General features: G+C 43.6%; 2 protein-coding genes across 2 annotated transcripts; one reads left to right on the forward strand and one right to left on the reverse strand.

Moving 5' to 3' along the window:
* The first annotated feature begins 619 nt into the window (after window positions 1–619).
* LOC128398778 (von Willebrand factor A domain-containing protein 5A-like) lies at window positions 620–23,044 on the forward strand. The gene is made up of 18 exons (XM_053360032.1): window positions 620–818; window positions 2,284–2,383; window positions 3,751–3,953; window positions 5,017–5,239; window positions 6,623–6,795; window positions 7,876–7,993; window positions 8,757–8,929; window positions 9,428–9,516; window positions 12,898–13,042; window positions 13,604–13,683; window positions 13,988–14,102; window positions 14,744–14,908; window positions 15,517–15,620; window positions 16,256–16,458; window positions 17,080–17,307; window positions 19,551–19,678; window positions 20,842–20,965; window positions 21,309–23,044. Exons 2-18 carry the CDS (start codon window positions 2,308–2,310, stop codon window positions 21,386–21,388), a joined length of 2,427 nt encoding a protein of 808 aa, XP_053216007.1. The 5' UTR covers window positions 620–818; window positions 2,284–2,307; the 3' UTR covers window positions 21,389–23,044.
* On the reverse strand, window positions 22,289–23,192 carry LOC128398779 (vomeronasal type-2 receptor 26-like). The gene has a single exon (XM_053360033.1). The coding sequence runs from the start codon at window positions 23,183–23,185 to the stop codon at window positions 22,289–22,291; it is 897 nt and encodes a 298-aa protein (XP_053216008.1). The 5' UTR covers window positions 23,186–23,192.
* Between the last annotated feature and the right edge of the window lie 1,639 nt (window positions 23,193–24,831).

Genomic DNA, 24,831 nt, shown 5'->3' on the forward strand with positions numbered 1-24,831 from the left:
AGAATGTCAATCAGCCAAATGCCCGGCTGAAGAGAAATGTCAATAATCTGCCTGCCTCAGCCTTAAATTTCATTTCTTTTTTTAAAAACAAAATCAACTTCAAAACAATGTTTGGCTGTTTGGGATTAGAACTCGTTTTGAATGTTACACACCACTTCCAGACAGGAACTTTTTCTGGAATCAGTGCTGCTCACACAGGCAGGTTTTCCCCAGCACCCAGACAGCACTGTCAAAACAGTGCCAGACAGTGCTAGCCTGCATTTTAATCTGGATTGCCCCCCCCCCCACAGGAAGCAAAATGAAAATATTAGGAGGCATTTGCTCTAAAATGCTGGTGAATTTTATTCCGCAAGCTGATGTGGAAATTTTGGGGACTGAGTTTAAGATTAGAACAATGGGAAACCTAGGAGACGTAGAGCTGTACTTCCCACCCTTTTCAAATGCTGTAAATGCAGCTCAGTTCTGCTAGTCTCCTTCCTTTCTCTGCCCATCCAAACCTTCCTCTGCTCAGGATGGGCTTTGTGGATTTTAGTTTTTGTGATGAGCTGCTGGTTTGCCAGGAGAGGGAGCAATTTTCCAGATGACATTGGAACATTGCTGCAGTCATTACTCTGGAAAGCAGACTGTGACTGAACTATACGCGTGCATTTGGCAGGCATTCCCAGACGGGGGTGGGGATGAGACTGGCTGCAGTGCTGATGCTAATGGCGTCACAGGAAAAAAGGAAGCACTGTAGCATCAAAGAGCGTGCAACATCCCTGGAGTCTGGTTGCAGGGAGAGCTTTGGAGCCTCAGGTGACTAGATCCTCTGCCTCGCTGTGAGTATAACCATTCCCCTGCATGGAGTCCCTTTGAATTCTGAGTCCTTCCCATTAATGCTGCACTAAACAATCTTCATGGCAGTCTAGAGTCTAGACCATCTCATCCTCTGCATATGTAGCTCCACTGCCCCATTCTCTTCATCATGCAAAGCTTCTTCTCTTGAGAAACTCAACTCCCGACCTACACTTGCTCTCCAAAACTATTGCATTCTGAGTTTCTCTGGAAGGGCCTTAGAAATGTGCCTTGCCCTCCACTGCAGCAAGACCCTTCATCCTATTACTGCTTTCTTGTTCCAATGCGGGAACCTGCCTTATAAACTGAGTGAGGCCACTGATCCATTTGGCTCTGTATTGTCTACACTGACTGGCAGCAGCTCTCCAGAGTTTCAGGCTAGGCGTCTTCTCCAGCCCTACATACAGAAGCTGGGGATTAAATCTGGGTCCTTCTGTGTACAAAGCAGATACTCCGCCACTGAGGCAAAGCTCTTCTCCAGCCATTATTATAGGACTGATGGAAAGAAGCAGAAACCCTTACCTCCTCCTATTGCCTGGGCATCCCTTAGAAATTCCTGAATGTTTAGTAAGAATCCCTTGAGCCATGGAGACTGGTGCTCAGTCAGACCATTTTAACTCTTCCTGTGATTGAGCTGCTCTCTCCCTCTTCCTCCTCTCTGAAAAGACTGGTGATTAAACGTGCAAAAGTATATGGCTCTACTTATGCATTCAAAACAATACATTGAAGAGTTAGACTTGAGGAGAGGGAGGAGGCATGCTAGTCTCACCCCCCACGTTGGTGCACATGATAGACCCTCCACCCCTGTTTTCCAGGGACAGTCCTGAATTTACAGAAGCCGTCTCAGTTTCCGATTTGATCCCACTTTTCTTTAGGATGTTCTTATTTTCATTGGAAAAATGTTGGAGGGTATGGAGTTATTCGACCCCTGAGCCAAGAAGGTAAATAACAATACAACCTTTAGAAGACATCTGAAGGCAGCCCTATAGAGTTTTATTATGTTTTGATATATGTTGGAAGCCACCCAGAGTGGCTGGGGCAGCCCAGTCAGATGGGCAGGGTATAAATACATAATAAAATTGTTATTGTTGAATTGGATGTCCCTATTTTCATTGGAGAAATGTTGAAGGTTATGACATGACCATCCATGCTTGACTGATGACTCTTCCAATTCTACAGTTCTATGATTTTATATCACAGGGAGGCTTGCTGTTACTGGAAGTTGCCTTGCACACACTTTATGAATTGTATGTGTTTTGTGTATATATTGTAACATATTTTTGCTAGGCCTGCCCTAGCAAATTAATTAATGTGGGTGTTGTTTCTGTTTTTGTGTGGGAGAAAGACTCTGCCATGTCTGTATGCAGAGAGATGTCCCCATTTATGTCAATCAACAAAGCAAGGTCAATCCATCTTGCAATGCATGCTGCTTAATTTGCCTCACCACAGGTACGGCCTCTTCCCTTAACAAAGATGGATGAAGACACGTGGAATGAAAGGCCTCCACCACCAGAAATGCCAAGCAGAAGACTAGGATATCCTCAAAAAGGTAGGTTGGGGCAGTGTTTCGGATGTGTGTGTGCATGCTTAACTGTGCACAGGAGTTGTGGTTATTGGCTTATGTAATGCGGTAGGAGAGCTGAAAAAACTTCACATCTGGCAACCAAGACACACCTTTGGTTTCAGATAGTACATGGGTAGACAAGTCTAAAAAACCCAGGACACAATTTTTTTACAGCCCTCTAGTGTCTATAGTGGCTCATTTACCAGAAGTAATGTATTTAGTGTTTACTCTGGAAGTGTATATTCGATTCTGACCAAACTAAGTCTCCTGATGTAAATTGTGACTTAGGAGGCTTAGTTTTTCTTTTTAACCAGATGGTATCTACTCTTGTCTTACTGATATTTCTAATTATGCTTTAAAGATATCTATACACTGATTTATATTTTTTTTTGGTGTAAACTGGTTTGATGTATTTTATGAAAGTGTGGTTTATAAATATTCAAATAAATAGCCTGCTCAGGACCAGGTTCCTTGAGCATGTCTCCTTATCTCATAGTTTTCCAGTAGGTCACTGCAGCCTGCGGGAGAGCTGCTTCTTTAAGTTCCAAAGATCTCAGACTCCCACTTCACAGTAACTGGGAGAAGGGCTTTTGGTGTGGCTACTCCTATTATGTGGAATGGCATTTCTGTGGAGATGTGACATGCAGTGCCGGATTTACGTATAAGCTAAACAAATATAGCTTAGGGCCCCACTCTCTTAGAGCCCCCCAAAAAATTAAAGGAAAAAACCTCTGGATGTACATTTCCAAAATATAAGATAAAAAACAAATAAAATAAAACCTACATACAGCAATATTTCAGTTCAACGATTACTTTGATAAAATTCATATTTTGTTATGTGCAAATGGCTTTAGATACTTATTAGGTTCATAAATTGCCTTGGCATATATTCAACACAAAAAACAACAACAGTGGCAGTTTGTTGTTGGCTAAGGACAGCTGGACATATAAAGGGCCCCATTACCTTCAGTAGCTTAGGGCCTCATCAAACCCTGGTGACATGCACCCCCTAGCTGCACTTTTCAGAAACAATTGAAAACTTTTTTGTTCTGACCAGTGCTTCCCCCACCCCCTAAAATAATGTTTAGGGGTACTCTCATTTTGACTCAAGAAAAACACCATTTTACAGTTCAAATCGGGAAAAATAAATACAGTAAATCAGAAAAAAGTACAAAGATTCACAAAATGTTTAAGGGTATGCGTACCCCTGCGTACCCCCAGAAAAAAAAAGCACTGGTTCTGACAACCTTTCCAGCAAGGGTGTGTAGGTTTTTGCCGTGGATGTCTGTCTGCTTTGTAATGTACTTAAATGTATCCCTATTTTGAAGCTCTTTGCTGTTTCTGTGCCTCAGTGCCCTTGCAAAGCATCTCTGTAGCTGTGGCGATCAAAGGCTTCGTGGCAGATGTTGTGTCTGAACTTCATTACAAGAATGAGGAGAAGATCCCTCTGGAGGTTGAATTTGTCTTTCCCTTGGATGCTGATGCTGCTGTCTACGCCTTTGAGGGCCTAATGGGTGAGACAAAAATTGAGGCCCAGATCATGGAGAAGGAACAGGTGAGAGGGCTCAAGGTAGTGTGGGAGGTTGGGGTGGGGATGAAGGTTCTGGGGATGCTGAAGGCCATGATTGGCATGTCTCCAGACCCTTTGAATCAAGAGTTTTAAACCATTGTTTAAAAATGTATTTATTGTACTTATAGGTCATCCAGTAACAAAACGTTCTCTAGGCCGCTTGCTGCCACTTGCAACAAGCAACAATTTATGCACTCACAGTCAACAAACAACTTCAGCACAGTGGAATTAACCAGCAATCAATATATAAATTATTGACTAAATTTTTGATTGAATTTAAATCCCATCTCTTCCCCCCCCCGCCAAAAGTAGCTCAGGATGGCAAACATACTCACAATTTAAAAAAAAAAATGATTACAAAGCAGTGGTACCTCGGGTTAAGTACTTAATTCGTTCCAGAGGTCTGTTCTTAACCTGGAACTATTCTTAACCTGAAGCACCACTTTAGCTAATGGGGCCTCCCGCTGCCGCCGCGCCGCCAGAGCACAATTTCTGTTCTCATCCTGAAGCAAAGTTCTTAACCCGAGGTACTATTTCTGGGTTAGCGGAGTCTGTAACCTGAAGCGTATGTAACCTGAAGTGTATGTAACCCGAGGTACCACTGTATTCTAAAAACAACCATTGTTAAAAACCACATAAATAACACCTAATGCACAGCATGCAGCTCCCTCTCCCTTTTGTTGTAGAGAAGAAGTATGGTAGGGTTGCCATATCTTGAAGAGCAAAAAAGAGGACAGCCCAAGATGCTGCCAGCCCGAGCTGGGGAAAGAGGCGTGCGGGAATGCCTCCGCTGCACATGTGTGCCTCTTTCCCCAGCTCAGGCTGGCAACAGCCATGGTGTGCAGAGCAGCCTGAGCTTTATGACTTTATGATAAGATTGAAGAAATCAGAAAGGCATCAGAGGTGAAATTAGCAGCAACTCCCCTCCAGACAAGTTTCTGGCTGCCACTGTGACCCCCACCTTATCTATTTCTCCTTGCCCTTGTCACATCTCTTTCCACCTTTTCACATCTCTTTCTTTTTCTTTCTGGTCTCTCAACATCTTCAGGCACAGGCATTGTATGAAGATCGGTTGGCCGTGCTCGAAGCATCTGTGTTTTGTGTGAGGGACCCCAAATCCAGAGACGTTTTCAAATGCATGCTGGGTAATCTTCCACCAAGTGAAGAGGCCACACTGAAACTGTGCTATGTCCAGGCACTGGCTCCCGAGCCGGATGGTGCAGACCGCTTTGTCCTGCCAGTTGTGCTGAATCCTCGCTATGCACTTCAGGGTAAGAACCAGTAGCTGCTAATCTTTGCCCCAACAAAAAGCCTGCTTTCAAGATGATTGACTGTGTCCCAATTGGCTGCCAGGTTAAGCAGCTGTGTGTCCCATGGCTACTCACACTTCTTCCCATCCATCTGTCTCGAAGGACAATGGAGTGCACCTCCAGGGGTGAAATCAAGCTGCTTTGTTAGCAGCACTGAAGTGACCTCCTCAGGGTGCAAGCCTGGGCAGTGTGTGGTTTTTTAAAAATTGTACAAGGGAAGCCCTGCTGTCATCAGACTGCCTTGTAATTGGATTCTTAGGGTTGTGGATTCTAAAGTAGACTATTGGTCCAATCTGGGTCATGTTCCGCCTGGGTAGGGAGAGTATTCCACAAGTGGGGCTCTACCATCCAGAAAACCCTTTCCCTTTCAAACTGGGCATCTTTCCCCTCTGCAGGACGGTCTGCATAGCCAAAAGAAATGTCCATTTGCAGGTGTGGTTTGAATCCAAACCTGGTCTACAAATGGACAGCTTCACAGGGTCTCACTTCCAGTATCCATCAGTGGATGGGCACTGACAGTGAGTCCCATTGCCTGCACTAAGGAGTTTAAACTGGTAGACCCCTTCGTACAGCTGATCCCAGTGAGACTCACCATTGGTATTGAACAGATCATGGCACTGTCGGCGAGCCCTACTTGCCAATGAGCAGTAGAATGCTTTAAGCTCCTGATTGTTCCTTTGCAAGCTCATCTTTTCTTGCTCCACATCTGTTGTCAGGTGTGGGACAGATAGTGGGAGTGGGTCAAAATGGTCTCCTGTTGCAGGGATGCCAACTTGAATAAAACATTAGGGGGGAGGAGTAAGCTCCGCCATACATAATCGATCACAAGACGTGGCACATGCATTTCATTTGAATGACAATGCTTATCAACTTGGGGAGGGCTGGCCCCTCAAATATTTCATGGGGGAAACACCAATCCAGTTTCTCAGGCTAACATTTGCCTCTGTCATGGAACTACCAAGGGCAGGATTCTGCCTTCATGGACCTGAGGGAACATCTGCAAATTGGAGACACTATTGTGGGCACCACAAAATATCTGTTCCACAGAAGAAAACCTGGCAGTCCTCAGAGTCTCCTTTCCCAAAGAGGCAGAAAACAGCACCTGAAAATAAACAATACATGCCAACCTCCCGCCCACACAACCAGGTAACTTGCTCAACAAAACAACACAAAACTCACCTGAAAACATTTTTTTACAATTGAGAGGGGCAGGGGCTTGGTGGGCATCAAGGACACATTGGTTGAAATCCTGGATGTAGGACAATTTTTCAGAACTTAGTGTATACATCTGAGAAGGTCATTTTGCTCATGTTCTCTCATGGCATTGATTGTGTCCCTGTGCAGGGTCAGAAGAGAGCAGCTTCATACAGGATATACCACGAGTGCCTGAGAGGGAGCTCCCCTACAAGCTCAGCCTCAGTGCTACACTGCATTCTCCATATGGAATCTCTCATGTGAAGTCAAATTGCACCCTCACACCCCTGCAGTATGCAACAGAAGACCACACTACAGCCCAGGTAAAGGATGCTGAGGTGGGGTGGTATTCTCTCTTGCCCTGACCTAGCCACTGTGATCCACATGATGGTCACCTCCAGACTGGATTATTGTAACCTCCAGACTGGATATTGTAACTCGCTCTTCGTGGGGCTGCCCTTGAGACTGACCCAGAAACTCCAGCGGGTGCAGAATGCCGCGGCGAGACTCCTTATGGGGTCTTCGCTGCGAGATCATATTCATCCGGTACTATACCAGCTGCACCAGCTCCCGGTGGAGTACAGGATCAGGTTTAAGGTGCTGGTTTTAACCTTTAAAGCCCTATACGGCCTAGGACTCTCGTACCTACGGGACCACCTCTCCTGGTATGTCCCACAGAGAAATTTACGGTCTGCAAATAAAAACATCCTGAAGATCCCAGGCCACAGAGAGGTTAGGCTGGCCTCAACTAGAGCCAGGGTTTTCTCGGCCACGGCTCCAATCTGGTGGAACGCTCTGTCACAAGAGACTAGGGCCCTGCGGGACCTGACATCTTTCCGCAGGGCCTGCAAGACAGAGCTGTTCCACCAGGCCTTTGGTCAGGGCGCAGCCTGACCCCCTCCTCTGGCAATCTGCACAGAATTTTGCTTAATGGTTGCCATCAATTTGATTTTAATTTGATTTTAATTAATTTTATAATGAATGTTTTTAGAATGTTGGATTATTTTGATTGTTGTTAGCCGCCCTGAGCCCAGCTTCAGCTGGGGAGGGCGGGATATAAATAAAATTTATTCTTCTTCTTCTTCTTCTTCTTCTTATTATTATTCAGTGCTACTCAGAATAGATCTACAGAAGTTAATGAACATGACTAATTAGGGTTCATTAATGACACTGGGTTGACTCTGAGTAGGTCTGGGTTTATGTCAGCCCATAGTGAAGAGTTGGCATTAAGGGCTTTCAGGAAGAGCATGCTTTTCTTCCTGAAGGCCTGAATACAACTTGACCTTATAGGTTCCCTGTAAAGGGAAAACTGAGCTGCTACTGCTGCTGGAGTCTTTTGGAACTAGCATGATGTCATACCCAGGTTTCAACTCTTGCTTTTGCTTATCGTACCCCTGCCAAAGATTTCCCTCACTGAAGGATACTGCCTTAATCGAGATGTGGAGCTGCTGATATATTACAAGGAGGTGGTTCGTAAGCCCAGTCTCCTGCTAGAGGTTGGGAAGCCAGGAGCAGATCCAGGTGAGCAAGGGCTAGAGTTAAAGATGAGCAAGTCTGTCAATTTCAGTTTCTTGTTTTCCTATCTAAGTTCAGTTCACTACTTTTCTGCATTAGTTTACAATTATTTTTACTCAGTAATTTTTTTAGTACAGTCATACCTCGAGTTGAATGAGCTTCGGGTTGAGCGCGTTCAAGTTGCGCTCTGTGGCAACCCGGAAGTAACGGAATGCATTACTTCCGGGTTTCGCCACTCGTGTATGTGCAGATGCTCAAAATGACGTCACACGCATGTGCGGAAGCAGCAAAACACGACCTGCGCACGCGCTGACGCATCTTGCGTTCCGTTTGGGATGCGAATGGGGCTCCAGAACGGATCCTGTTCACATCCCGAGGTACCACTGTACATTTTCCTAATGCACACTTTATTTTGAAAGCATTTCTACCCATTTAATACATTTTTCTATGCTGTTTTTACTAAAAAATGTGCATTTTTATGCACAATTGATCCAAATGTATGCATTCTGTACACTTTTTAAAATGGAGAACTGCATTGCATATTTGCGAAAAGTATGGATTTTGAAATATAGCTGCATTTTGGTTCGTTTATTGTATCACGAACTGCAAATAACTGAATTCTTCCCCATCCTGGTGGAAAGGGAGGTCTTGGAAGCAGAGCTTGGGCTGGGTACATGAAATGCAGCTTGTCCAGTACAATGACTAGGGAACAGCCTTGGGTGGAAATGTCTGCTTACTCCAATCTCTTTTTCCCTGTCTCATAATACAGGTTCACTGATGGGAGACCACGTGCTTTTGCTTACCCTGTATCCCAGTCCTCCTGCCCCAAAGCCAGGCCTGAATGCAACAGGCGAATTCCTGTTCTTGATGGATTGCTCTAGCAGCATGAGCTACAGCACCAGAAGTAACTCTGAAGCCACAACCCGCATTCAGAGTGCCAAGGTGCCACCTGGCTAGATGAAAGTGATGTGATGGAAGAACCTATAGCCAAGGGAGGATGATATGTTGGGTTTACAGGAGAGGAGATTAAAGGGAGGTGGTTAAACTCACAGCCATAGACGACTAGATTGCATGCAGACTGAACTTCCAGTTTCAAGCTGAAATTTTCCATTACTCATTTATGGAAAAGACATGGGATGGGATATCCCTTTCTTCCTGCTTGACTATGATGGATGTTTTGTGTACCTCTTGCTTCAAGAATTAGAGTGGCAGCCAGTTTAATGTAATTCCAGACAGGCTGATAAAGACTATTTAGGGATCTGACTCTCATGGGTAGAATAGAATTCGGTCCTATAGGCAAGGTGAGATCAGATGGGCAGAGAGTGATGCATGGAAGTGTATGGGTCTAGGTTAGGACTGAGGGCTTTATTGCTGAGACAGTGTCAACAGTCTAGTTTGGGACAGCTAGGTGACCCAGGGTGACAATACCTTTTGCCTTAGGAGACCCTGATTTTCCTATTGAAGAGTCTTCCTCTGGGATGTTACTTCAACATCTATGCATTTGGATCCTCCTATTACTCATTCTACCGGTAAGTGACCAAGTATTATTTATTTATTTTGTTCATCTTCCCAAAGGAAGCCCAGGATGACCAACAGCATAAAAAGATACTATGCATCATAAAACAACAATAGTACTACGTAATACCATCCACTTGTCCTCCCTTCTCCATCTCTTGCTTTCTGCAGCTTTGCTTACCTTAACTGGTGTTCTTGGGTTCCCAGATGTTGTTGGGTTACAACTCTCAATGGCCAGGGATGATGGGAGTGGTAGTCCAACAATGTATGGGACCCAGGATGAAGAAGGCTGCCTTGAACACAGCCTCCAGTTTATCAATGTTTGTTCTTTTATTTTTTTTACTCCTCTTCCTACTATTAGTTTGCTTTCTTATTTGCCCTTCATCATAAGATCCCAGGGTGGGTTGCAACCATTCAAACATACAATATTAAAATTGGTTAAAAAAAATTAGTCAGCTAATATACTGCTTACTGTATATAAAACATCTCAATGTAGTTTGCAGTACAAGGAGCCAAAGATTCTAAAATATCAAAATCTCTAAAACATACATGGGGGTGTAGAGTAGACCCATTGAAATTAATGGACCCTAACTTAGTCATGTTTGTTAATTTCCGTAGGTGTACTCTGAGAAAGTTGACTACTACCCACAAGGTGTAGGGTTTATCTCATTGCTCTCTGCTTTTAGCAATTTCATTGGGGGAGGGGCTGAACAAAGGCTCCTCCACCTCCTTTCCAAAGCTGGGAAAGAGCCCTCATGTCTCTTTTCCAAAGCCCAGCACCTCACTTGCAGGGCTTGGGGAAGGTAGCATTAGGGCTGGTGGGGGAGATCAAATGTTCCCGAGGACCACTAAAAAACGCCTCAAGGGCAGCATGCAGCCTTCAGGCCACCCAGTTCTATTTATTCAGAATTGTCCTTTAAGGCACCTTCTTTGATTGTTCATAGTATACTAATTAAGCAAATTTGATTCAGTGGTTTAAAAGTGGACAATTAATTAAAAATACCTGTTACCAGCATCTATTTAAGAGAGAAAATGGCAAACCTAAGTGGGTTGGCTTTTGTTTTTTGTTTTTTAAAGATATTTATTGAAGTTTAGCAAATACAAGAACAATAGAGAACAAACAATAAAAAAATTGCAATAAAAAAGAAAAAAGAAAAAAAGAAAAACAAGAACATTTTATAAGCAAAAACATTTAAAGAAAAAAGGAAAAAATAAAAAGGAAAAGAAAAATCTCTAATTTCTTAACCTTATCTTTCATTTACTTATTTCCTTGACTTCCTCACACCTCCCTTTTTGTATTCTGGTTCCATTAATTGATTCAGCAAATTCTTTCCATCTTTCTCAATTTTTAAATAATTTATCTTAATAATCTGCCTTAATTAATTGAGTCAGCAAATCCTTACCATCTTTCATCATATTTTGTTATTCAATTTACCCTAATATTTAACCTTATCTTGCCATAAAGTACTTTAACACTTAATAGCTTAATACTTATTTACATACCTCCTTATATTATTTCTACTAAAGCCAAATAGTTTCATTCCAACATTTTCCCTAACATTCATTAATTTAACACTAATTCCCAAAATAAAAATTTCCCTTTAAATTTATCCAATTTTCATCCAACGCCCCTTTTCCCTGGTCTCCGGATAAGTCAGTCCTTAATGTCCATACCATCTAGTCCATCAACCTGGTAGTCTTACATCCGAGGCTGTTAAGTCCCTTCCATGCCCCTTCTGCAAATCTTCTTCTTCTTGTTTATTTTTGCACTTTCCCTTGTCCTTTGCTAGTCTCTTCCTCTCTCAATGAGGAGTAGATCTCTGGGGGGTTCCAACACAAAATTATCGCCACCTCCCTTCATCCGGCCAACCCACTCCCCCCAGTCCCACTCCCCACATCCATCAACCTGATCCACGAAATATTTTACAACATGCTTCAAAGTCCCTCCAATGACAAGGACCTCCTCAGCTCCCCAGCCCCTCTGGCGTGCTCCTGATGTCTTCGAAAGCAATGGTTTGTACTCCTGCAGAACCTCAAATCCCTTCATTTGAATTTCTTGGGTTAAGTCTTTTTCCATTGTGATCTGCTCTTGCACTTGTGTAGTCAAAGTAGGTTCCTGAGAGAAGCCCTGGGTGATCTCTGTATCAGTGTTCTCTGTTGAATCATCCTTACAGACCACAGCAGTCACAAAGTCCCTCTTTTCATGAAACATATCAGCCATTTCATTCATCCTGTCGATCTTATTATGCATCTGTCCCATCTGTTCCAGCAAGGCGCTTGTTTTGCAGAGAGCACTCACCAGTGCTTCCTCCCAGCTCATTTTCGTTGAAAGCCAGACAGCCTTTCCCATGATCTTAATCTGACAGCTGTAGAAGTTCCTCAGTGAGCTGCTGCAACAATTTAACAGGCTCCCTCTAGAGGAGACAAATTCTATTTGTATCCATTTTTTTGTGGCAAATCCAACCGAGAAAAGTTACTTTCATTTTCCAGATGTTCAAGTGCTTTCAAATATTTTGTTTCTCTAAGATGCAAAAGGCAACATTGGATTCAATTTGTTTCCCTTCTTTTGCTATCTGTCATAAGGTTCCATTCAGGGTCGATGAACGTCTCAGATAGTTTCTGTCTCTGACACCCCGTTCCCAGGTCAGAGACGGTGGAAAACGTAATTTTCTTTATTCCCTCTCCAGATTTAAACGGTCAAAATTCACCCCCCTTCACTCTCACTTCCAGGGGAGTTTTAATAGTTGTAAATGATAGGAATCTCGAACTTTGTACACGACTTTCCAGGCTAATTAGCTTGAAAGGTTTTTGCTTCAGTCTGTTTACAAAAAGCGGAAAGGTTGACTTCCTGTTTTATACCTTCCCGCTTCGATGCCAAATTAACTTATTTTTAATCCAATTTTTCCGTTTCTACTCATGGGTACTTCTTTTAGAGTCCAATTGTCCACAGGAAAAAGTCAGCGCTCTCCGGCAACGGCTATGCGGCTTCACTCCACAGAGGTAGCGGTTGATTCAAAACACCGCGCTCCTGGTGTCAGCCGAATCCCACGTCCCCAGGCTTCACCTGCCTGGGGTTTTTTGAGGGTCACCGCCTTCACCGCGGCGGCAAGACCTGATTTCTGTGGAGCGGGTTCCTCCCGGTCAGAGGAACTCCACCATTGCCGATGGCGCTAACCCGGAAGTCCTAAGTGGGTTGGCTTTTGATTTCATTAGGTTCTGGGGAGCCAAGCATCCACCAATTCGGGTTTTTTTAAGCACACTTTTTAATTATTATACTGATATTGGGCTTTGTTAAATAAAGTATGCAGCTCTGGGATTAATGGGTGTGTGGAAGTGGGAATATAGTACAGGAGAGCAGTCCTTTGCATTACTTTTACTCTCTGTTGACCTTTCAGGAAGAGTGTAAAGTACACACAACAGACCATGTTGGAGTCTCTGCGGGGGGTGTTGGACCTGCAGGCTAATTTGGGTGGCACAGAGATTCTGCAACCACTGAAGGCCATTTACAGCCAGCCATGTAGGGAAGGATATGCCCGTCAGGTAAATTCATCACACCTTCATGTATGTGAAATAAATTAATTGTAGTTCCATGCGGCTACATATCCATTGCCTTTTATTTATCTCCTCTCTTCATGGTATAATCTCAACCAATACAACAAGGGCAAAAAAGTAGTCTCAGCTAGTTTCATCCCTGTTTGACAGGTAGGAGATGTAATCCCCCCCCAAAAAAAATTATATCTGCTCAAATGGCAACACCCTGGCTATTCACTTAAAACAAATTATTTCCTTTGTTTGATTAAAAAAAAATTACAATCAGGTGGTATATACAGTTTATGAAATAAATTAAATAATATACTACTGTATTTTAGAGAGCCAGGTTATACTCTCAAGAGGGATTTGGAATGTATCCAGTGGGCTGGAAAATGGATCCTAGTTGCTGTGAACTGCAAGCAAGTCTAAACCAGGGATTCAAAACATAAATACAACTTTGTTCCTCCCCAAGGGATAGAAGAAGTGTGTGTGTGTGTGTGTGTGTGTGTGTGTATGCGCATGCGTGCACAGACTTCCAAGTTAACTTTATACAACCCTATCTTTCTCCAGGTCTTTGTATTCACAGATGGAGAGGTATCTAACATAGATGAGGTCATTGCTGAAGTTCAGAGTCACAGTAAGTCTCACAGGTGAGAACAGGGTATGAGATTGTGGTAGGATGAATGACATTTAATTTTAAGCGAACTAGCCCTGTGAAATGGGGTTGGAGGAAGAGTCTGGTTGAGCATGGCTGGAAACTTGAGGAATCAGGAAAGTATGGGATGGATCCTGCCAGCCTTTTCAGGTCCCAGTGGTGCTTACTTGAGAAACACTCAATTTTACCCACCAGGAGTGTCACGATACTATGTTTAGCAAGCCTTGATGGTAGATACTTCTTGAAACATGCACAATGGGATAGAGTAGAGCATTGACCTTTCCCCCACTGTCATACAGATGCTTCTCCTTTGGGATTGGTGAAGGGACTTCCTCATACTTCATAGGTGGCATTGCTGAAGCAAGTGGTGGCAGAGCTGAATTCATCAGGAGCAAGGAGCAAATGCAGGCCAAGGTGAGTGTACTGGTGTTTTGTCTTCATCACCATGATCTGATAGACCCCATCCAACACTTGGGTGAAGAGCCAGAGCTCAGTGGCTGAGGGCATGCAGAATGCCTCAGGTTCAATCTCTGCCATCTCTAGCTAAGACTTCTGTCTTAGCTTCTGGAGAGCTACTGCCAATCAGAATAGACCAGGGATTAAGACCTTATGGCTCTCCAGTAGTTTTTGGACTTCTACCTGGCAGGGTGAAAACAAGTTTTTAAAATGGTGTTTGAGTTACACCACCCTTTTTGCCAGCTTAAGTTACACCTGGTTGCCATGTCTCATTACTGAGCTGAGCAGGCCTGGGATACACCCCTCTATGGTCTCACCCCCCAAAACCCCATTTCAGGGCTCACACATAAGATCTGCTCAGCCAGTTGGGTCCCACCCAAACCAGGAGAGGGAGATATGTGTGTATTTCTTGGCTGAGCCAAGGATGAGGGAGTTAAGCTGGTGTGGTACAGCTGTGTCAGGAATCTCATACATAGCTCAGCCAGATATCCACCAGATCCTATCCCTGCACATCCCAACAGATCTTGCTATAAGTTTTCTCCCCAAGCTATGTTTGATCTCTCGTCCCCCTTGATTGTGAGATCATTTGTGTTTCACAGGCACTGCGATCTCTGAAGTGTTCTCTGCAGCCGGAAGTGAAACACATTAAACTAGAGTGGCATTTGCCTCCTGGCCTCGAGGCTGTGCTTCTGGGGTCAAGCACTCAGGCCATATTTGCAGGGGAACGCTGCCTCATGTACGCTCAGATCTGCGGGCAGCAACAGGCAAGTAGGCCCAATATAATGGTGGGATACATACCGGTAGTTGGTGGGCAAAATCAATGTGATGCGTGATGTGTGATGAGGTGCACCAGAGTTGGGGGCAAAGGTGGTGGAGGAAAATGATATGATAATGTTGTGGAAACTAAACTTATCCAGGGATAACACAGGGAAATAGGTTGAGAGTGGATGGGGATGCTCTCTCTCTTCATTATGAAGAAGGCCATGTGTTGTTGTTGTTTAGTCGTTTAGTCATGTCCGACTCTTCGTGACCCCATGGACCAGAGCACGACAGGCACTTCTGTCTTCCACTGCCTCCCACAGTTTGGTCAAAGAAGGCCATGTGTAGTCTGTACTAAACTTAAAATTAACTAGAAATTGCTGCCCCAATGCATCTGTCTTCTAAGGTAACTGCATCAGTTTGCCAAACGGCAGGGCTGGCCCTGCACATGAACATTCATGCTCGTTTCTCTAAAGTCTGCCAAAATAAAAAGGGAAAGTGCCAGTCTCTCTTTAGGCTTTGTCCCTGTGAGCTACTGGCCCTTTTACACCACCCAGGGTACCCACCATTGTCAAGCACTACTTCACCTGATGCTTTTATTTCTTTCCTGCAGACCTCTGACCCCCCAGAGGGTTCTGTTGTGCTCCAGTACATCATGCAAGGCCAGACTTTCGCAGAGAAGATGGACTTTCGGCTTGAGGCAGAGGAGAATGACAGGTTGGATTCCCCACCCCGCTTTCCCTCTCCCCACTTTGCTCTTTACATGCAGCTGCATTGGAAAGTACTGTCTAACTTTCAAAAATGTATTTGTTCCTGAAAGCTAAAATTTGAGACCAGATATATTAAACAGAAATTATAAAGAGAGGAGGAATGAAGAACCTTTGGCCCTCTGGTTGTTGTTGGACTCATTCTGCCACCAGCAGCATTCAGGATGGCCAATGGCCAGGGATGAAAGGAGATGCAGTTGACAGAGCAGACTCAGGCAGGAGCTTCACCTTGTCTAATGATTAGGAACATATTGTCCTGTGAGATGATGCCAAAAGCCCTTCTAATTCAGCACGGTGGCAATTCAGATGCCTATAGGAAACATGCAGGCAGGATCTGAGTCCAACAGGATTCCCAAAATATCACCTCTGATACTGGAGGGTAGTACACAGTCATAAAGGCTAGTAGCCATTCATGGCTTTATCTTCAGTGAAACTGACTTTTGAAGTTGGCAGCAGTCTATTATAATGCTGCCCACCCCCAGGGAATACCAGAAAGGGGTGGGCCATGAAGCCATCACCACCCATCACACCTTCCACTTCAAATTCTACCTTGCACTTTCCTCCCCACCCTTTGTCTCTCTACAGGTTTCCTGTTCACCGACTGGCAGCTCAGGCTGTTTTGAAAGAACTGGAGGAAACAAGATCGACAGCAAAGCAGCAGCTGGTGCTGGAGACCAGCCTGAGCTCTGGGGTGCTGTGTGCTCAGACTGCTTATGTGGTAGTGAATATGGAACAGGGCGAGCCGCTTCAAGCCCCTGTTGAATTCAGAGAGATTCCATATCCAAATAGTACGGAGCACTGAAGCGTTATAGGGGAGGGGAACAGTGAAAATCAACAAGTACTGGGACTTGGAGGAAACTAGCAGAGCAGTGTGATATGACAACAGTAGATAAACTTCAAGATAGGGGGCCTGAGATTTATACTGAAACAAATAAAAGGGGCTTTGGTGATGGTATGAAAGCTGGAGAATAACTAAGAATGACTATAGAGAATTTTTTGTGTTTGGTAGGATGGATGTAAAAGAAGCTGAAAGAATGTTGTAGACTGGCTTCCTCACCAAGGCCTCTCCACTTAAGGTGGCTATTTGTCCCTTTATTTCAGGGAGAGGCAACCTAAGGCCCAGGGGCCAGATCACCTTCTCAATCTGGCCTGTGAATGGTCCAGGAATCAGCATGTTTTTACATGAGTAGAATGTGTCCTTTTATTTAAAATGGTTTTTTTGTGGGGCATAGGAATTCATTCACCCCCCCCAAATATATTCTGCCCCCCCCCCAACAAGGTCTGACGGACAGTGGACCAACCCATGGCTGAAAAAGGTTGCTGACCCCTGCTCTTTTTTCTTTGTCTTGTGCCTGCGATATGGTGGAAAACACCAACTTCAGTATTACTTGTGCTCTATCTCTTTTTAGGCTCTGTGTGGGCTGCTATACTCCAAGGTGATCACTGCTGTTATGAATATAAGTGCGAACCTTCCAGATGTGAGAGTATTTTGCGGAGAGCTTTAGAATTTTCCTCAAAGCTCTATTTCTCAGCATCCACCCTTTTTGCCAGCAGTACCAGAGGTTGGAGAAGTTATTCCACTACTGGAGAGTTCCTTAATGCTCAAAATGCAGTGTTTGACCATGCCAGTCTCCCAAGTAAGTGTAGGATTGCAACAGGATGTGAATGCACTATATCCTTGTTTAGATTTATGTGCTAAGAAACCCCAGATCATGTTGGATTTCTTAGTCTTAACATTTACAGATTCTCCTCCCTCCTTTCCTTCTTATCAGTATCTTGGTCAAGAACTTGGAAGGATAATGTCTATTGCAGGGAGAAATCAGGTGCAGAGCACCACCAATTAGAAGTCATTGCCAAGAGACTAGGATCTGTGGCAAGAGATTTCCCACCCTCTGACCACTTGCTGCTTCCAGAGATTAAGTCACAGAGATTTTCAGAATCACTATGTGGTGTACAAATGGTTGGGCATTCAAAATAAGCATGCTTGAGAGTTGAGACAATAACTTACCTCTATTTAGCAGCATGTATTGTTGATTAATAATATGTTTTTGGAAAAAAGCAGAAGGTTTAAGTGTCCATGCATAATAAAATCCCACTCTTAAATCCAGATTCTGTCACACACCTTATCTCTCCAATATATGGAAAGAAGGAAAGGACTATGTAAGTGAAGGAGGGGAACTTTGCAGGTGGAGATGACTCAGTTCATTATGATTCATGTGGAATTTATTCTGTTTGCATTTATCATTTGTATAATTTATAATTAATTCAAAGCCCATCCAGGTGGCTCTCACAACATATTAATCTAGAAAGCCGCAATCTATTAAAAATACACTTGGAGTAAAACATCAAGGTAGCCAATAATGTGAAATTGAAAATAGAAGTTAAATACAGAGCACTAAAATATAGATTAAATGCATCTTGGAACAGAAAGGTCTGCTTTTAAAGCTAACACTGTAGGACTCATATTTACTTATTTACTTACTTAATACTTTTACTTTTACTTTTCAATTCCAGAGTTATTGGAATTTACTTATTTACTTACTTAATACTTTTACTTTTACTTTTCAATTCCAGAGTGGGGAGCAAAGTAATGAAAATAATTAGAGAAAAACAGGATACAAAAATTATAAGCAGGTCCAATAAACAACAATTTATCAAGGTAAACAAGCAAAACAGCAGTAAAAATTAATATTTCAAATTTAACCAAATACCTAGATAGAAACAGACTGAAACAGATTAAAGAATGAAAAGTCTTAGGAACAGGTCTCACCTCATTTCCCCACTTTGGCAGTCACCCCCTCTCTGTCTCTCTCACAAAGAGGGCTCACTCTGTGCCAACAGACTCGCACCCTGAGGCTTTTGAGTAACTTAACATCTTTTACCCCTACTCTCCAAACTATCCAGGCTCTCACCCTGAGCAGTATAGTGAATGCCCCCTAGCATTCACCATAATACACTTCTCTCCCTTATCCACAGTAGAAGCAGAGAAAACACACACACACACACACACACACACACACACACACACACACAAGGGGGGTAGCAATAAGCTACAGCTGGTGTTTCTCTCTCCTTCCCCATCCCAAGGAAGCTCACAGACATCAGGGTCAGTAGAGCTGCCAGCTAGAGACATGCATATGGACTTGCTGGACTCCCCCATCTCTCTTCTCCTTCTCAGCTGGCACAAACAGCATTCAGAGGTTTGCCTGTATGTGTTCAGAGAGGGAGACCGTAAGCTGGGGCCACCATTGAAAAGGTGCTATGTGTAGTGCCTGCTAATTTGACCCTGCTTGACACCAGGTCAATGAGCCTTGGATTCCTATCTTAAAGAATGGTTCAAATGGGTGCAGATACAGAAAGAAATGCGCTCCAATCCAAGGCATAATTTGGTGGGAAACCTCTGGCCCATGGGCCAGATATGATCTACTAGGCCTGACCATTTGGTCTGAACCATGGTCATGTGCCCCATACCTGATGTCATATATTACCTGTTGGGCAGGTATCAGTGTGGCTTTAAAAAGTTTCCTACCCCTGGTTTAAGGCATAAAGTAGATCTGGGAAGGCTGAAAGCTTGGCTAGCATGCCCAGACCTTGGAAGCTGGCAGTGGGGTAATTATTCTCTTTGTAATCATGTGGTACTGAATCCCTCTTCTTCTAAGGCCCCAGCATTCAAGGCTTCCCAAAGGCTCCCACAACATGTATCAAATGGTTCCAGAATGGTGTCGTAAACAATGCTGTACACTTTCATACATTATTTCCTGAATTCCACAGATCGTGACCTTTCTTTGTTTTCGTGGATTTTCAAAACCCTTTGGAGAATAGAGGAAGAATAAAGGAAATGCTTGCAAGGTGTGCAATTTTTTATTTATTTCCCCAACAGCAAATGAATCACTTCTCCTGAGGCTAGTCTCCCTGCAGAATGCTGATGGTTCCTGGTCCCTTGATGCCAACCTGCTCAGCATACTAGGTCTGAGTGAAGCAGAGATTCTGGGCAAAATGCCTACTCAGGTAGGACATTTGGAATAATAATAATATAATAATTTATTATTTATACCCCGCCCATCTGGCTGAGTTTCCCCAGCCACTCTGGGCAGCTCCCAATCAAGTGTTAAAAACAGTACAGCATTAAATATTAAAAACTTCCCTTCAGATGTCTTTTAAAGATAGGATAGCTGCTTATTTCCTTCACATTTGAAGGGAGGGTGTTCCACGGGGGGGGGGGGGGGCGCCACTACTGAGAAGGCCCTCTGTCTGGTTCCCTGTAACCTCACTTCTCACAATGAGGGACCCGCCAGAAGGCCCTCGGTGCTGGATCTCAGTGTCTGGGCTGAACGATGGGGGTGGAGACACTCTTTCAGGTATACAGGACCGAGGCTGTTTAGGGCTTTAAAGGTCAGCACCAACACTTTGAATTGTGCTTGGAAACGTACTGGAAGCCAATGCAGATCTCTCAGGACCGGTGTTATGTGGTCCCGGCGGCCACTCCCAGTCACCAGTCTAGCTGCCGCGTTCTGGATTAATTGCAGTTTCTGGGTCACCTTCAAAGGTAGCCCCACGTAGAGAGCATTGCAGTAGTCCAAGCAGGAGATAACTAGAGCATGCACCACTCTGGCGAGACAGTCCGTGGGCAGGTAGCGTCTTAGCCTGCGTACCAGGTGGAGCTGGTAGACAGCCGCCCTGGACACAGAATTAACCTGCGCCTCCATGGACAGCCGTGAGTCCAAAATGACTCCCAGGCTGCGCACCTGGTCCTTCAGGGGCACAGTTACCCCATTCAGGACCAGGGAGTCCCCCACACCCACCCGCTCCCTGTCCCCCCAAAACAGTACTTCTGTCTTGTCAGGATTCAACCTCAATCTGTTAGCCGCCATCCATCCTCCAACTGCCTCCAGGCACTCACACAGGACCTTCACTGCCTTCGCTGGTTCTGATTTAAAGGAGAGGTAGAGCTGGGTGTCATCTGCATACTGATGAATACCCAGCCCAAACCCCCTTTGGAAAGCTCATACGCTCTTCTGCATCTTCACCTGGATGGGCCCTTGAAGATAGAAATCATTCTTGGATCCATCCAAGGTGGGGGTCCCCATGGGGGCGGGCATTGGAGGTGTCCCTGACAGGATGAGCGAGAATCACTTGATGTTTTCCTCCCCTTCCCTTGCACATAATTTCAGGTGGTCCAAACTGCATGGACAACAGTTCTTGTCGTTCTCTGGCTACATGTCCACTTTGCAGAATGTAGTGATATCTGGCAGCTATTGGAGGCAAAAGCTGTGGGATGGCTCCATGAGAGCACAGGTGAGTGTGTGTGTGTGTGTGTGTGTGTGTGTGTGTGTGTGTGAGAGAGAGAGAGAGAGAGAGAGAGAGAGAGAGGCAAACAGCCTATAAGAATAAGGACAATAGTGATGGATATACAAAGGCAAAGGAGAGAAAGGAACGGTGGAGGAAGGAAATCAAAGTGTGCATTTTAATTTGTCATTTAGCTTGCAACATAAATTGTTGATTTATTTATTTTGTTCTTAGTGTGAGTTTTACTGCCATTCTTACTGTGTTTGCTATGGATAGAAAGCTTAGGGTCTGTCAGGGAACTGCTTGCTGGTGCCACACTGAAATAACCATCTTGTATCCCTTTTTGTTGCAGGGCCTAAACTTGCTGAGTGTGTGAAGGCTGGCAATACCTTCTTGGGATGTGACGTCAGTGCTGAGGTCTTTGGGCTCTGAACTGCCCCCTCTTGCCAGCATAAGCCTTATATATTTCACTGGAGTTTTGGCACTTGCTTTTTCTTCCCTTCAAGAATATCTCATTGTTCCATCTGCATGCCTATTGTACTTTCATGAGCCTGCTGTCTTTTGGACTTACTTCAGATGTGTCTCTTTTCCTCAATAGGGTAGCAGTTCTTCAAAGATGCCTTAACTTACTGCAGTAATATCAGTGCTGTTCCCTATGCACTCCATTCATAAACATGTACTGAGAGAGCGGAAAGAGAACTGTAATAGGCAACTGGATTGTGTGTGGGAAATGTTTTGGGAGAACATGTTCACAGTTTGAGTTAGGGGTTGGGTGAGTTTCAATAAAGAAAAAGGTGTGCAGGTATTTTATGCAAAGTGCAACAGTTACTTGCCTCAATGTTGTTTGGTCATATGAAGTGTAGGCAAAGGACTTATCAATTGATATGTCATGGTGAACTACAAATCCCATGATGCTGAGTGGAAAAAAGACAATAGTAACACTATGCTGAACACTGTTTTTACCTTACTAATAGTCAAAGGTGAGGAGGACATCTTGCAGATGAGCTGAAGCCAAAAGTGTGTGTGTGAGAGAAGGATCAAGATACAAGGACCCCTTGAGAATTTGAGCAGCAACATTTGCCTAGGCAAGCACTCATGCATAAATTCTCATAACATCCCTTCCCTCACTATTTTCGGGTAACACAGATAAAACCAGGTAATAGAATCATAGCATGGTAGAGTTGGAAGGGACCATGAGGATCATCTAGTTCAGCCACCTGCAATGCAGGAATATGTAGCTTTCCATATGGGGAATGAACTTGCAACCTTGGTGTCATAAGCACCATGCTCTAACCAACTGAGCTATCCAGTTGTATAAGCATTATCATATTATTATTTTCTTCTTATTAGTATCTCCCTGTTATTCAGCTCTGGCCTCAGTACAATGATGTAGCATTTAGGGAAAAATATGCAACCAAGCAATCCAGCACTGGAGGACAGGATGGAGAAGATTTCCACAGCCACCATGTATTTTCCTTTAGTGCTCAAGTAGGTTGGAAGAAAGGTTATCCAAACACTGCAAAACACCAACATGCTGAAAGTGATAAATTTGGCCTCATTGAAACTGTCTGGCAACCTCCGGGCTAGGAAAGCCACAACCAAACTGACAATGGCCAGGAAGCCTATGTAGCCCAAGACACAGTAGAACATGATTGCTGAACCTTCATTACATTCTAGTATTATCTTTCCATGCACTGAGTGCATGTCTCTATCAGGGAATGGAGGAGAAGTAAATAACCAAAGAGCACAAATGCCTGCTTGAATAAAGGAGCAGGAAAGGACAATAGAATTTGCGAGTCCTTTCCCCACCCATTTCCTCATTCTAGATCCTGGTTTGGTTGCCATGAATGCCAGAACCACAGTGATGGTTTTTGCCAACACAGATGAAAGAGCCACAGAAAAGATGATGCCAAAAGTAATTTGTCGAAAAAGGCAGATGATCTTTCCAGGTTGTCCGATGAAGAGTAAGGAGCATAGGAAGCAAACGAGGAGAGAGATGAGGAGGATGCAGGTAAGGGTCTCATTGTTGGCTTTGACTATGGGAGTGTCTTTGTGCTTCATAAAAATTCCAAGTACTAAACTTGTGATCAAGGAGAAAGAAATAGCCGTGATAGTTAAAATGCTCCCTAACGTTTCTTTATAAGAAAGGTGGACTAGAATCTTGGGAATGCATTCAATTTGGCTGTTGTTGGGGTATTGGTCTTCTGGACAACTGACACAGGCATCCATGTCTGAAAAAAAGGTGGAATTGTTTAAGTATTTTAAAATGTTAACCAACACCTCCCTAATTTTTAAATGTTGCATTTCTTTGACCAACACTAGGAGAAAGGATTCCCATAATTTCAAAGAGAAAGTGAGAGTGCTTGGTGATCATGCAGATCTGGTAATGACTAAATGTTTTCTGTGACACAATTTTTGTATGATGCAGACCTCTTCTCAAGTCATGAACATAGAAGGTGACTCTTGGAAATGCTGTTCTTTGTTAGTCTTAATTCTCATGTATAATTTACAAGATTGTTATTGATGTTATTGGGATAGTGTATGTGGAGCACTTTAAAAATCCAAAAAGCACTTTTCACGTGCCTAATTATTATTATTACTATTGTATTTGAGTTTGGAGAGCCCTTTAATCCCAGAGCATGGTATGAAGGCACATTGCACAGCTAGCCTTCTGAAATTGTAATAGTTTGGGTCTGGTCAGTTCCTGGATGGTGGACCATCCATGATGTTTCTGAAGCACACTGACTTGATTCTGCTTATGGAATGAATGCAAAGAATGGAATACATTGATTCATTTATAATGGATATGAACATTTAATCATGTATTGACTTAAGTGACATTTATCTCAGTGGAACACATGTGCAATAAGATCATGTCTCAAAGATGAAGAAAATTTGCTGTTTCACCTTACTGGTGAGTTGATGGGATACACTGCATATACTTGGGATAACCTAGCAGAGTAATGGGGAAGTTAGAAGAGGATTGCACCAAATTTGTCTAGCAGAAGTAGAAATTTTATGCCTGTCCCTCAGTGTTGGGCTTCTAATCCCCATTAGAGCATCTTCCTTCCTTCCTGTATAACCAGCCCAAAAAGATGTGGGTTTTTTGGCTGCTGCTTTAAGTGGCCATCAACTGCTTGGCAACCTGTGCATTATTTTGTCTGTACCACTTGAATCATTCCAGAGCACCGAGTGGGGGAAATTGAGGCAGCCACAACATATGGTGTAGAATATTTGAAGAAAATTTTGCAAAGTGGTTTGCTTTTTGCGGGTGGAAGAGAGAAAGAGGGGGAGAAAGGTCAGCTTTATATTCAAATGCAAATCTGCTTCTTAATAAAGAGATTCTAGAAATCCTAACAGTCTAGTTCAGAATAAAAGCCTTTCTATTGTCATTTTTAAATAACAGAGTCAAAAATTCCCACTAATGTACTTTAAAATAATATAGTGATTTACTGCTAAATCACCATCTACCTACTTCCCATTATTGGGGAAGCCACAGAAGTGAAGGCTTTAGGTGAAAGTCTTCTATGAGGGATGCTATATGTGAATAAACAAATCAAAATTAGTTTGGTATAATAAATAAAAAAATGCTATTCCCTTTCTATCTCAATGATGGCATCAAGCCATACACACAGTTCTGAATATTATACATGAAAAAGGAAAGCCCATGCAATTTGGTTGTTCCCACTTTCTATGCAAATTGCACCAATCACCACATGCTTAGCTTTGCTAAATCTTACTTATAATTTTGTAATAGTTTTGCTCTTTCACATCCAGGTGGGCATTGTAGCCTTGGGTGAGTATGTTTGTCCAGTTTGGGCTGGTACACCAACTGTGCCCATTCCTAAAGAAGGTTTATCTGGCTATGGCAATAC

Source organism: Podarcis raffonei, chromosome 13 (genome assembly GCF_027172205.1).
Source record: "Podarcis raffonei isolate rPodRaf1 chromosome 13, rPodRaf1.pri, whole genome shotgun sequence".
Taxonomy (NCBI): Eukaryota; Metazoa; Chordata; class Lepidosauria; order Squamata; family Lacertidae; genus Podarcis; species Podarcis raffonei.